This window comes from Pisolithus orientalis (assembly GCF_024613125.1).
Source record: "Pisolithus orientalis strain OTSU chromosome Unknown F5J12scaffold_79, whole genome shotgun sequence".
Lineage (NCBI taxonomy): Eukaryota > Fungi > Basidiomycota > Agaricomycetes > Boletales > Pisolithaceae > Pisolithus > Pisolithus orientalis.
This window is the reverse complement of record NW_026260860.1, coordinates 17,235-29,250: the sequence shown is the minus strand read 5'-3', so window position 1 is coordinate 29,250 and position 12,016 is coordinate 17,235. Positions and strand designations below refer to the sequence as shown.

At 47.3% G+C, this 12,016-nt stretch overlaps 5 protein-coding genes across 5 annotated transcripts; 3 read left to right on the top strand and 2 right to left on the bottom strand.

Annotated features, from left to right (window-relative positions):
- Positions 1-1,642: 1,642 nt before the first annotated feature.
- Positions 1,643-3,650, top strand: F5J12DRAFT_786971 (uncharacterized protein; the record flags this gene model as incomplete). The annotated part of the gene is made up of 7 exons (XM_051743565.1): positions 1,643-1,876; positions 1,990-2,008; positions 2,258-2,287; positions 2,372-2,761; positions 2,822-3,097; positions 3,245-3,369; positions 3,492-3,650. The coding sequence occupies 7 exons, from the start codon at positions 1,643-1,645 to the stop codon at positions 3,648-3,650; spliced, it is 1,233 nt and encodes a 410-aa protein (XP_051594716.1).
- A 1,166-nt stretch (positions 3,651-4,816) lies between these two features.
- On the top strand, positions 4,817-5,254 carry F5J12DRAFT_728309 (uncharacterized protein; the record flags this gene model as incomplete). The annotated part of the gene is made up of 2 exons (XM_051741873.1): positions 4,817-5,029; positions 5,093-5,254. 2 exons carry the CDS (start codon positions 4,817-4,819, stop codon positions 5,252-5,254), a joined length of 375 nt encoding a protein of 124 aa, XP_051594715.1.
- A 409-nt stretch (positions 5,255-5,663) lies between these two features.
- Positions 5,664-7,490, bottom strand: F5J12DRAFT_970772 (uncharacterized protein; the record flags this gene model as incomplete). Its single annotated transcript, XM_051750085.1, has 7 exons — positions 7,111-7,490; positions 7,021-7,069; positions 6,435-6,943; positions 6,233-6,293; positions 5,915-6,205; positions 5,760-5,875; positions 5,664-5,687 (listed from the first exon to the last, which is right to left on the bottom strand). Exons 1-7 carry the CDS (start codon positions 7,309-7,311, stop codon positions 5,664-5,666), a joined length of 1,251 nt encoding a protein of 416 aa, XP_051594714.1. The 5' UTR covers positions 7,312-7,490.
- Positions 7,491-8,830: 1,340 nt separating this feature from the next.
- Positions 8,831-9,052, top strand: F5J12DRAFT_728317 (uncharacterized protein; the record flags this gene model as incomplete). The annotated part of the gene is made up of 1 exon (XM_051741875.1): positions 8,831-9,052. A coding segment is annotated over one exon (222 nt), but the record flags the coding sequence as incomplete, so codon positions are not given.
- A 289-nt stretch (positions 9,053-9,341) lies between these two features.
- On the bottom strand, positions 9,342-11,996 carry F5J12DRAFT_728308 (adaptin N terminal region-domain-containing protein; the record flags this gene model as incomplete). Its single annotated transcript, XM_051741872.1, has 9 exons — positions 9,342-9,762; positions 9,827-9,985; positions 10,047-10,234; positions 10,291-10,482; positions 10,534-10,699; positions 10,751-11,043; positions 11,097-11,381; positions 11,435-11,823; positions 11,873-11,996. 9 exons carry the CDS (start codon positions 11,994-11,996, stop codon positions 9,342-9,344), a joined length of 2,217 nt encoding a protein of 738 aa, XP_051594712.1.
- Between the last annotated feature and the right edge of the window lie 20 nt (positions 11,997-12,016).

The window sequence follows — 12,016 nt, the reverse complement described above, 5'->3', positions numbered from 1 at the left end:
CTCGGCCTCATGCTGCTCCACCCTGGTCCTCCCAGATCCATGTCTAGGTCACTCGGACATAACTCCAGTCTGTTCTCTGATGTTTGTGCTATATTTAGTTTGGTCCTCTTGCCTGATCTCTGCTTACTGTACAAACCCTGTGTCTGACTCTGGTTATGCTGGTCACCTGGACTTTGGCTATTAGTCTTGGCACAGCCTCTGTGGCTATCCACCCCTTGGTAATCATCTTCCTAATAGCTTACTAACATATCCAGCTTCATGTTCATTACTCTGGACTGGCCTCATGTATTTAACCCCTGTACATACTTCATAGCACTCCAGTCAGAATATCAACTAAGTATTACCCTCAACCCTGTACTACTCTCCAAGTCTACTCTATAGCTAAGGCCAAGCCTTAAGCTATCCCTGACCCCTGTCCTGAACCTCTCCCTGGCTTGCATAAGGGTACAGCATATAAGCTGAGACCAAGGGAGGTAGATCCAACCCCAGACCAGCTTCCCCCTGTGTGCACTCCAAGACCAGTTGGTTTCCCACACTACCAGACTTGTTCCTGTGCTCCTGGCCTTGACTCTGGACCTTCAGACTTCACCCCTAACCTTTGGCCTTGACTCTGGACCTTTGGACTTGGCCCCTGGCCTCTGGCCTTGACTCTGATCAACTGGACTTAGCCCCTGTCACCCAGTCTTGAAGCCTGGTCACCTGAGGGTAAACCCATACTTGACAGTTCTCACTGGAGAAAAGAAGTGTAGTAAAAAGGTGAAAAATGTGAACCAAAAAGAATACTTAGCTCTGTTTGTCCAATACCTCTTTCCAGTCCTCCTGGCCCTTTGGGTACTCCCCAAAGTAATAATTCTAACTTCAAAAACTCACCAAAATGTGAGATGAAATCACCCTACTACTGAGGGCCTCTGACATGAATTGCTTCTATGGTAAACTGAACTCACACTGTAAGTAACTGTTTTCTGATGGCCAAGAACTCCAACTCCAGAAGAGGTAGGTTCTGTTTGAGTCAGGTCAACCCTGAAGGGGCTTCAGTCTGGATACAGGATAAGTACTTTAGATGAACAAAAGGGAACTTGCCTGAGAGGAAATTTTCTAGACTGTAAAGAAGAACTTGATGAAAAAGGAGCTGAAGTGGTGATTTTTCCTCTCCAAAGCAAGACACAGAGAAGACAGTGATGCCTTGTACAGTATTCTTGTCCATGCTGTACTGTCCTCTCCAAGTGATGTCAGCTCTCCATCTTTCAACACCAAATTTCTTTTGGCCACAACCCCAAAGTCCAAATCCTCTTTGACCCTCACCCACACTCTCCACCCTCAAACCTTCCCTTCAACACAACAGAGGTGTGACTTCTCATAGGGAAAAGGTTTGCATTCCCTACAGTGTGAACACAGCACACATGCTTAGTCAGCAATGCAGCTGCTCACCACTAAGTCCAGTGGTACAAACATGAAAACAAAAGCAAGAAACAAAACACAAGTCCCCCCAAGCCCTATTTTCTTCCAACCAAGATGACTTCTTGTAGGGAATTCAAACTTGTTCCCTTCAGCAGACATGAAAGCAATATGCATACCAAAGAATCTGAGTGACTTTCTTGGCATGCAAATTTCTACCCCCTGGATTTTGTAGTGGAATGTCAAGATGCCAGCCATCCTCACCAAGAGGAAACAGAAGGACATAGTGCAGGCAAAGATAGGCAAGATGAAGTTGGCTGATACATTCCAGACCCCCACCTTGAAGTTGGAGGATGATATCCCTCTGGGCTCTAATTTCCCCAGATCCATCCCCAGGCACAATGGCAGCAATCTCCTCAGCAGTGGGAAGGTTGTACCTTTGGCCATCAGTCCCTGGCTGGAGTTGCAAACACACTCTCAAGTCAGTGTGTTCCTCTGGTGGTTTTGCCCTCATGACATCATGTGCCTGCCTGTACAAAGCAGTATATGGATGGTTTTCACTGAGGATGTCATGCAGACTTAGCATGATGGCAGGATTTAGTTGTGAATTGTGGTGAGTACATGTGTCTGTAGCTTCTTGAGGGCCATAGATATAGAGCTGAGTGTATGAGGGTTCTGCCCCATCATGTAGTAGGAGAGCACCACTGAGGTGATGAAGGGCACCATGGATGTGGAAAGAGGATGGTCCAGATCCCTGAACAGTCTGGGGGTCAGCATTGACACCCAAGGAAGTAAATGCCAGGGCAGCATTGTATTGTTGAATCTTCTCCCTGAACTGTCAATTCTTGAAGTGTGCCTGCAGACCTGAGGGCCATCTCTGTATTTGAGGGAGGTTAACCTGACCCTGAAGGCAGCACATGCCAAAGTCTGGTCTTGCATTACTGGAATTGCTGAGCCTTTCAGTCATGAAATGCAGAGCATGGCAGTTTGGACATTGAACATTCATTGGCCCAAGATAATGGGGTTCAGGAGGCTCAGTGTATGGCCTTCCACCAGGTGGAAAGCAGTGTGGTGGAAGTTGAATGGGAGGGTTGGGAGGTCCAGGAGGTGAGGGAGGAGGAAGAGGGTTGGCATTGGGGTCTCCACCAGGGGATCCAGGAGGAGGAGGGTTTGGTACACCAGGTTGACTGGGGAAGTCCAGATCATGGGCACCAGGATTCTGCTCAGCAACTCTTTGATGATGTCTTGCCTGATCTTCAGCATAATGTTCACCTGACAGTCTCCCAAACTCAACCAGTGCTTGGGATAGATGTCACTGCTGCTCCAGTTCTCTCTGTTGCTGAGCTTGTTGCTCCTCCTCCTGCAGGTGTAACTGCTGTAGTCTCTGCCTTTCTTGTTGTTGTTGTTGTTGTTGTTGTATAAAGAGTTGATGTCTATGATGAGCTTGCCATTGCTCCTCTAACCATCTGTGGTGCTCTAGATGCCACACGAATCTCTGTTGCTCCAGTTGTTGCTGCTTCAATTGTTGCTGCTCTAACCTCCTTTGCTCCTCCAACCTCCTTTGCTCCTCCAACCTCCTTTGCTCCTCCAACCTCCTTTGTTCCTCCAACCTTCTTTGCTCCTCCAATCTCCTTTGCTGCTCTCATTGTTGTTGCAACTGAAACCTCCTCTGTTCCTCTGCTTGAAAGTCATCTTGCTGAAGGTCAAAGACATGCTGGTGGAACTGAATAGGTGCAGGACCAGCTTGAGCATTGTCAAGTATAGGAGGGTTATGCAGGGTCCCTCTCTGTTGTCCTCTCCTATGCTGCTGATGGCAATTCTCATGATCATGCTCAAAGTTTGCCTGTAGTGCAGCTGCATAGTCAATGCAGGGCAGTGCATCAGCAACAGGAAATTGCTGGGGATGGGGTTGTGGATGATGTCCAAAGTATTGTACATCCATCCTTGGTTGTGGGGGAGGGGGGGATGTATGGTGTAGGTGTCACATGCATTGAGCTTCATGGTACCCAATAAGGTGTCATGGTATACCAGGATAATATTGGGCAACTGGGACAGGTGCATGATTCTGATTTCATATTTAATTTTTCATTGGTTAGCTTTGGTATGAAACTAGAGATGTACACATGTACACACCAAAAATCCAGCAGGCAGATCTGTTTCTGCAAAATTTGGTTGAGGTATGGGTGGATCTGGTACAACATGCAGAGGACAGCAACAATTGCATCTACTTGGGGATGTCATCTGAAGCCAATTGAGTCAGTCTTGCTCACACTCTGCAGCATGCTCCCTTTCTGGAGTATGGGGATCATTCCTAACCAAAGCCTTTAATTAGCTACATAGCTGAGAGTGTATTGTACACACTCACTCTCTTGCCATATTGTCCATTTGGGCAGCTTTTTATAAAAAATATGATAGGAATAGCAATTGTATGATGCAACCTTTGGACAATGTGCACATGCATCCCAATCAGCCCAACATAAATTGCAGCTCTCTCTCATGTATCACTCACTCCAGTATAAGGTTTTACTGTCCACAATTGTGCATTTTTGGGCATTTTGTGGACTTGTAAAAATTTTCAAGCCTTAGTGGCTGTGCCCCACTACACTTTTGGTAGGGACTTGATAGTCAAAAACGTGAACACTACACTACACCTATTAGGCAGGTAACCACACAACACAATGCTACACTTTTGGTAGTCACTTGATAGTCAAAAAAGTGGACACTACACTACACCTATTAGGCAGTCAACCACACAACAGAATGCTACACTTTTGGTAGTCACTTGATAGTCAAAAAAGCAGACACTACATTACACCTATTAGGCAGTCAACCACACAACACAATTGCTACACTTAGGGCAGTCACTTGATAGTCTAGTAGTCAAAAAAGCGGACATAATACTACACTTATTACCAGCATTCTATAGTACTGACAGCCTGTGGTTCAGAAAAGGCCAATTCGCAATTTTTAGCGGAGTTTGAATGGCTCTGCAGGAGTTTGAAATCATTGCCACATCCCCAGAACTCAGTATTGGACAACCATGGGAAAAGTCACACATGGTTTTCATCATACAAAAGCAGAAGTTTTATATTACTTAGCAAAATTAGTGAAATACATGAAATACTCAAAATACACAAAATACACAAAATAGTTGTCAAGAATCAGTGATTTTTTCATGTTCTCCCTTACAGCAACCTTCATATTGATAGACCAGAATTGACCAAAACTTACAATAGCACTTTTATTTAGTGTTGGAATGTAACCAAATAATGGTGTATGCCATCCCTTATTTGCATTACTGGGTGCATGCTATCCCTTCTTTGTATACTGGGGTGTTCTGCTGTGGTTCACATACTATATTGACAGACTATGGTAGTAGCATGCATGATTCAATCCCCCTCACTGATTGGTGGTACCTAGCATGCCTGGAAACCAACACCATATTCCTGATGCAGTGAAGGAGGAGTGGGTGAGGATGTCTACTTGCATAGGCTCAGGAGAGATTGCTCAGGTCACTGGTGCCAGCCAGCACACAGTCAACCAAGTTCTTCATCTGTCACATCTCACAGGTTCTGTGACAAAGAAACCCCTCAAATGTGGATGTCCTTGTTTGCTGACAGCACATGATGCTCATGTAGGTCATTCCAACCATTACCTACTAGATGCAACTGATTGATAATGCATTGCATTCATATAGTACCTTGTTGCATGTGTTGAGTGCACACCTAATATCTATACTTGTGAGCTGCAACATCTCCTCCAGGAATCCAGAGGTATCAAATTATCTGAGTCTACAATTGAATGCACTCTACATAGGCATGGGTTTTCTCACAAGTGTGTGTGTATGAGCAAGCAGTGACTGCATGCTGGTGGGAGTCCTGATGTTCATGGGGCTATTCTAGGTCTCACAGGTTGCATTGGAAAGAAATGAGTGTGCATGAGATGAATACCAAGTCTATGTTGCTGAAAACTACCATCCATCACAGCTTGTCTTTGTTGATGAGTCTGCATGTAACTGAATAACAACAAAACATCAATCTGCAACCCCCATCAACTACTGATAGATGCTGCATTCAGTGCAATCACACCAGACAAACTTCATGGGTGGTATGCTGACTGTGGATACTGATGGTCTTCACATCTGAATTACAAATATACTACCTTTGATTCCATATGTACTACTAATCATAGCTATCATACTTGTTCTTGAAAGTCACTGAAGTCTGCCTCCCCATACAATGAATGTACTGATGTACTACTACTAGTATCTATTCTATGTTGCATTCCAAAGCCTGCATAACAAGTCAATGATGTAGTGTTACAGGTGTCCACATCTTGGGGATGTCATGTCAAAATTAACACACTTCAGGTGTGTGTCCACACCACACTGAAGCATTTGAGTCCTCATTCTCTTTGTCACTGTCACTAGGATCAGCTGCCCTTTCTTTACCTTTCCTTGCCCTCCAAGCAAGTTGGCAAGCTACAGCAATGAAAGATCTAACTGCACCAAGAGGCATACCAACAACATCAACAAAAAAATCCTCCAAAATTCCACTAACTGTGTTCACATAGGCAATGCCATGGGAGATGAGGTTCTCCTCATACTGAGGCATGTTCAAAAGAGGCATTGACTTGTGCATCTGATGAAGGGCATCAGAGATTGATGGATAGACAGCAAAGACATCATCTTCATCAGGAGCTGGCCCAGTTAAGTATTGCATTGTGAGGCTTGGTTCTTGCCCTGAACAGCTGCCACTAAGTTGACCTGTGTTTGGGAGGTGGACATGGATGACAGGAGCACTTTGTGCAGCTGTAGATGACAACTGGCATCACTTACTAGGGGTATGGTTGAACAAGTTAGATTCAGGTGGGTGGTCATAAGTTGCATTTCCAGTAAACTTGAAGACAAGAAACATCAGCACATCATTACCATTTGGAATAGGGTTACATACAATGCCCTTTGCCCAAGATGTCAATTTGTAGACATCTTGTTTCATGTGATCACCATCAGTGGGTCAGATGTGGCAGTACTTGCCCACATGTTTTGCACACTTGAGGTGCTCCTTCAGCTTGTGGAACTCAGCAGCAAAGCTCATTGATGTTGCCAGCTCCTGGTTGTTGTCATTCTCAGAGCCCACCACTGCAGATGCCTGGGCTCCTTCATCTTGATGATGGCAAGTAGCTAATCCTGCTTTACTTGGTTTGCACTGGCAAATGAATGTGTCAGTTCCAGGCAAGTGACAGCCCCAGACAGATATATTTACAAGATTATGTATCTCAAGAACAACCTCCCACACCCAAGTGCATTTCAAAAGGTGACAACTATGTTCAAATGCTTCTGCAAGCTGTTGGGCATTGGAGAGCTGGCATGGAGGGTCATGAACATGGTCAGCATGATATTTGTAGCCCAGTTGAGCTTCCTTGGGATCAAGATCCATCTTTGCACAAATACAAGAGAAAAAATCCTCAAAGCTGGTGTTTACTGCAAATTGCAACTGGACATGGCTAACAGTTCCACCAACAAAACTAGTATTGAGTGGGATGGACACTGTGATTCAAAGGTTTCCTGCCATGCAAAAAAAATGAATTCACAACACACCAATAATTATTGGAGTAGTTACTTACCTTCTGCATTGTCTAGCTGACAAGGACTTGCCACCACTGAAGACATTGGCTGCAGAGATGAATAATGCACCCTTGGCTCATCACAATTACCCGATGAACCCACCATCTGTGCAGGGAATCAATATGGCTGTACAGAATAGCCCATTTGGCCAGGTGAGTCCAGAGGCAAGCAGGGGAGAGGGTGCACTCCACCCACACCACCAGCATCAGGCTGTGTCCCATGGATGAATGGATGTGTTGGTAATAGGTTGAGCCAGTAGCCCACACATGGAAAGCAATGGCATAGCACATCAGCACACTCACCAGAAGAAATCTGGGTATCCTGAGAGCTGGGGTTTGAGTCAGACATGTCAAAGATGGTAGGGAATGCTCATTCTATGATGTTGCTTTATACCATTCCACCACCCTCTGGATGGATCACAGACTCTTGTGGTCAGTGTCCGGCAGTCTGAAGTGTTCCCTGATCCTGCTTAGTTGTCAGCAGATCAAACAGCAGAATGGAGAGACACATGCATTCCGGCATCAGGAGAAGGGCCATATTGACTCGAAGGTTGGTGCACTATGATGCAAAGGATTCGAGAGTGGTCGTCGTACTCCTGCCCTGCACTGATTGATGGCGAACACTGCTGTCGAACAGTGAGCAGTTGGGCGCTTGAAACCAGGCTCGCAGCACTGCAGCAAGGCCCCAGCACAGCATCCACTCCTCCTACCATTATAGTAACACATCGGGCACATGATCCAACGGTATTTGTTTGGCTGCATTCTAAAACTAAATAAAAGCGCTATTGTAAGTTTTGGTCAATTCTGGTCTATTGATATGAAGGTCGCTGTAAATATATGACATGATATCTGTCTCGTGACGTGTCTAGAGACAGTCGCCGACAACAACACTGCCATCTGAATACGTGGACACCTTCCAATGCTAGGTCCATGGGTGATCCTGAAGGTACCGTTCTCGTTGTCATCCTAACGCCGAGGCTCGGGAAGATCGTTGTCGACATGCCCGGTAATCTCACTCCCATGCGTGCGGTTTGTCTTCTGTAAAGATGAAGAAGGTCAGAGTGCTTACGGAGTCTGAGTCCGTAAAACCGAACCACCTACGTTGTATGAAGAAAGGAAAGCAGCTGAGCCAGAAGACCAGTTACACTACTACTAAGGTACGTCGTAGGCCCCTTGTTCGTGCTAGTGCACAATATTGGCCCCTACACTAGTAGCATTATACGCAATACATTGATAAAAGGCCCCCCAACTCTCTCGGCGCCCTCACACCTCCGGGAGTGATCTCGCGCTAGCCCAAGTCAGCCTATATTTACCGTCTCAGTTACATCTATAGATTCTGCTCTTCGTGCACTACTTCGTCACTAGCATGAACGTTATCCCCAACTCTGCGAATGGTGGTGCGTCGATTCCGGCCGTTGCTTTTTCAGACTGCGCCATGATGCAAAGCATCCACAACTGTTTTGTTTCCAGGCGTGACTGAATAATACTAGGTAAGCGACCGTTTCTACAAACTACGTTCCTATACATAGGCACCAAGTACATGCGCCAAGAATTCATGGACAAGGTCTATCTACATGCCATCAACGCCCCCTCCTTCAAATTCCCCACCAGCCGTTTCGTGACACTTCACAACCAGGTCCCCGAGACCGACCTCGTCAAGCCGCCTACGCTCGACTCCAACGGCGACCCGTGCTTGATCGTCTGAAAGAACGGTGCGAAGGCGGGCATGACCCTCAGCAAGGCGAACAACGTTTGCTCCTTCACCCGCAACTACTTCAATGGCGTGTACAAGGAGTCGAGGGAGTGACCCGTGGTCCTCACAGACAAGACCTCGGGTGCATTCTCCGCCAAAGGGGACTCCGGTTCCTGCGTCACCGATGCCTTTGGCCGCTTCGGAGGCATTATCATTGGCGGTAGTGGCGTCACCGAAACCTCCGACATCACCTATGTCACCCCCATCTCCTTCATCACGAAGACCCTCCACGCCAGCAAGCGCTTCCAGCACGCCCACCTTGGCCCGATCCTCGCCTAGAAGATTTCAGCATATGCTCTCTCGTGGTATAATCCCGACGTCCGCTCCGAGTCATATTTGGTCACGTCTGGCCACCTCCGGACATGTCGAGTTTTCACTGGGTTTGAAAGTTGGTGTCAAAAGCTGTCATTTGGGACACGGTGTCTTATCACCAAAACGAATTGCCCCACCTAGGGGACTGTCCACGTCCCCAACTGTCTCCCAAAAGCTGACCATCGATCTGATCCATAATCTATGAAGTATCCTAGAGAATGTACATCACACGATATATTCGACTACGATTGCACGTTCAGAACAGGCCTAGTAAGTCCTCTTGAGGCCCGTGACCTGCATTAGGTGATCCGAGGGCATCAACACCTGGACCAAAACTGGCACCGCCGGGTGGAGGTGACGTTGTGCCACCCAACCCACCCAGCACTCCCTCCCCAATACTAACACCATCAAAACCAGGTCTATTTGCACCCGCACCTGCATGGGCACTGCTGGCGCTCATTCCTCCAAATATCGATACGAGATCATCCAACGGATTCGCAGACGTCCCTGAGAGGAAACTCGCCGTGGCAGGTGTAGAAGGCAGAATCCTTGTCGCAGCAAGCCCAGAAGGTTCTTCTTGAGCTGGTGCCTCGTCAAAATCGAGAAGGTTCTCCGCTTGTTGGCCAGCCACGACGGTTCTGAAAGCTTTCTGAGCGAAAGCGTGATCATCTGACAATCTATGCAAAGGACGGTGAAAGAAAGTGAGCTCACATAAACTACGGGGGAAAAGGGAACACATACTCTGTCCCTTTGCGCTGAACAGCGTCTGCGCCGATTCGCCCATGACCTATGAATGTTTCCGCCGGTTTGTGATATACACTTGCCAACGAGGATATCTCGCCAAGAAGCTCCTCAAGGAGAGCTGGGGATACCGTGGTGCGTGGAATAGAAATTGGTGGTCTATGAGCTAAAACGACGGCCTACGAAGGGTCGGTCAGTACTGAGCGAGCATTGAATTCACTGGTTGCATGCCTTTGCGGCTCCAGGATCTGTAGAGAGCAACCTCCAGTAAATGTAAGCCCGATCACGTACATCCGGCGAGTCGCAGTCCTTCGTGGCAGTGTCCAGCACGCGCTGTACAATTCCTTGTGACGAGTCAGGCTTTTTGAGGAACAGTTTGACCACCGCCGTCAAAGTCTGTAGTTGCACCTTTGTCATAGAAATGAGACGGGATGGTCAAGAGGACGGATGGAGACTGGATATACTTGGTATGATTCTTCTGTGAAGGTGTCGACGAATGTACCTAGAAGCTCGTCGGCGTTGTCGATCTTTTCTGCATATTCACCTATAATCCAGATAAGCGAAGCTTTTGCTTCTGGCTCGTCGAGTTCTTCTAGATTGGCGCATAGAGTAGGTATTACGCCTTCGTATGTAGAAGGATATTTCCGGAAGATATCCTGTCGCCATCATCAAAAACCATTGGCCAAGTTAGTACAACTTTTGCGGACCTTCATCACGACGACTGCTTCTTGAACCACGTAACTAACCCGCGTTCCGATCAGGTCCAGAAGTACATTAACACAGCGCTCTGCGGAACTTTCGATACTTATCGCGGTTTGTCCTATTGCTTTGATACTTTTTCGCACGAAATCAACATCGACTTCTGAAGCATACCTATTGAGCCGTCGTCAGATACAGGCGTCACGAGACAGAGAGAACACACACTCTTTCAATTCACTCAACAACGCGTCGACATTGTTATCATTTGCAAGGCGGACCATAATATCCAACTTCTCCACCTTGACGTATAATGGATCGTTATATTTACAAAAGAACACACGCATCTCGTTGGAAAGTAAGTCGGGCCGCTTCTGAAGGAGAAGGTTGACGTTCCTCAATGCGACCCATTGCACTTCCGGAGGAGAAGAAAGTAAAGTGACGAGTGGGGGTGCCATCTTTCGAACGAGCTGTTTGGTGAAATCTTCCCGACGGATACCTCGCATGTGAATCATAATAACCTGTGAAGTTGTGTCCAGCATGTTCCGTTGGAAACAAATCAGAAGTACGAAACCTTGACGGCGGCCAAGACCACACTCCCATTGGCATGCTGGAACTGGGGAACGACACGCTCACATATGTGCTCACTCTCTTTCTCATCTTGGGTTGTGTATCGCGAAAGAGCATTCAAGACAGCAACACGACCCCACTCCGTGCATTCGTTCAGCGCAATCAGAATTTTGTTCAGGATGTGTGGAGTGATGTTGAAGATGGCGGGGTCGGATGAGGGTACAGGCGGGTGGGCTGTGGACGCGATTTTGTGGATGTCTGTAAGCGCTGCGACGGTATTCGCGACGACCTGTCCGCTATTGCATCAGCAATCCCCACCAGGAAGGAGGGACAAATGTTCACCATGGGATTGCTGTCTGCAATCATCTCGTGCAGACGAGACAAGAACCCGTTGTCGATGACAAGCGAGGATTTCAGATCATATAGCTTGGCGACGCATAGAGCAGCAGTCTTCCGGACATAGGGATTCTCGTCCCTCAGTGCGCGATTCAATGGGTCACATAGATAATCAATGATCCTCTCGGCGCGCAAACACCCCATTGTACGTATCGCGAGTGCTCGGACGAGCGGATTAGGGTCTTCCGAGTCCTTGACGAAGGTGTTCACGGCCAGAATGACGAGCTCAGGTTGCGTCTTTGCATAATTCATGAGGTACAAATACACGAGTTTCTTCTGTTCCAGGTCTTCGGTCTGCATGTTCTTGAGCACGTCGGGAAAGAGACCGCTGACATCTACGGGACACGATGTTAGCCAGGGCGACTTCTGAGACGAGGACCGTACCCTTCCCGACTGTCATGGACGCTATGACCCGTTTAATGGCATCTTTTCGTTTATCGCGGTATTCGCTGTTGAGATCGACACTGAGCTCATAATTCTCGCCCTTCCTTGGTGCTCGGATACTCATGATCAGAGTGAAGGCGGCTT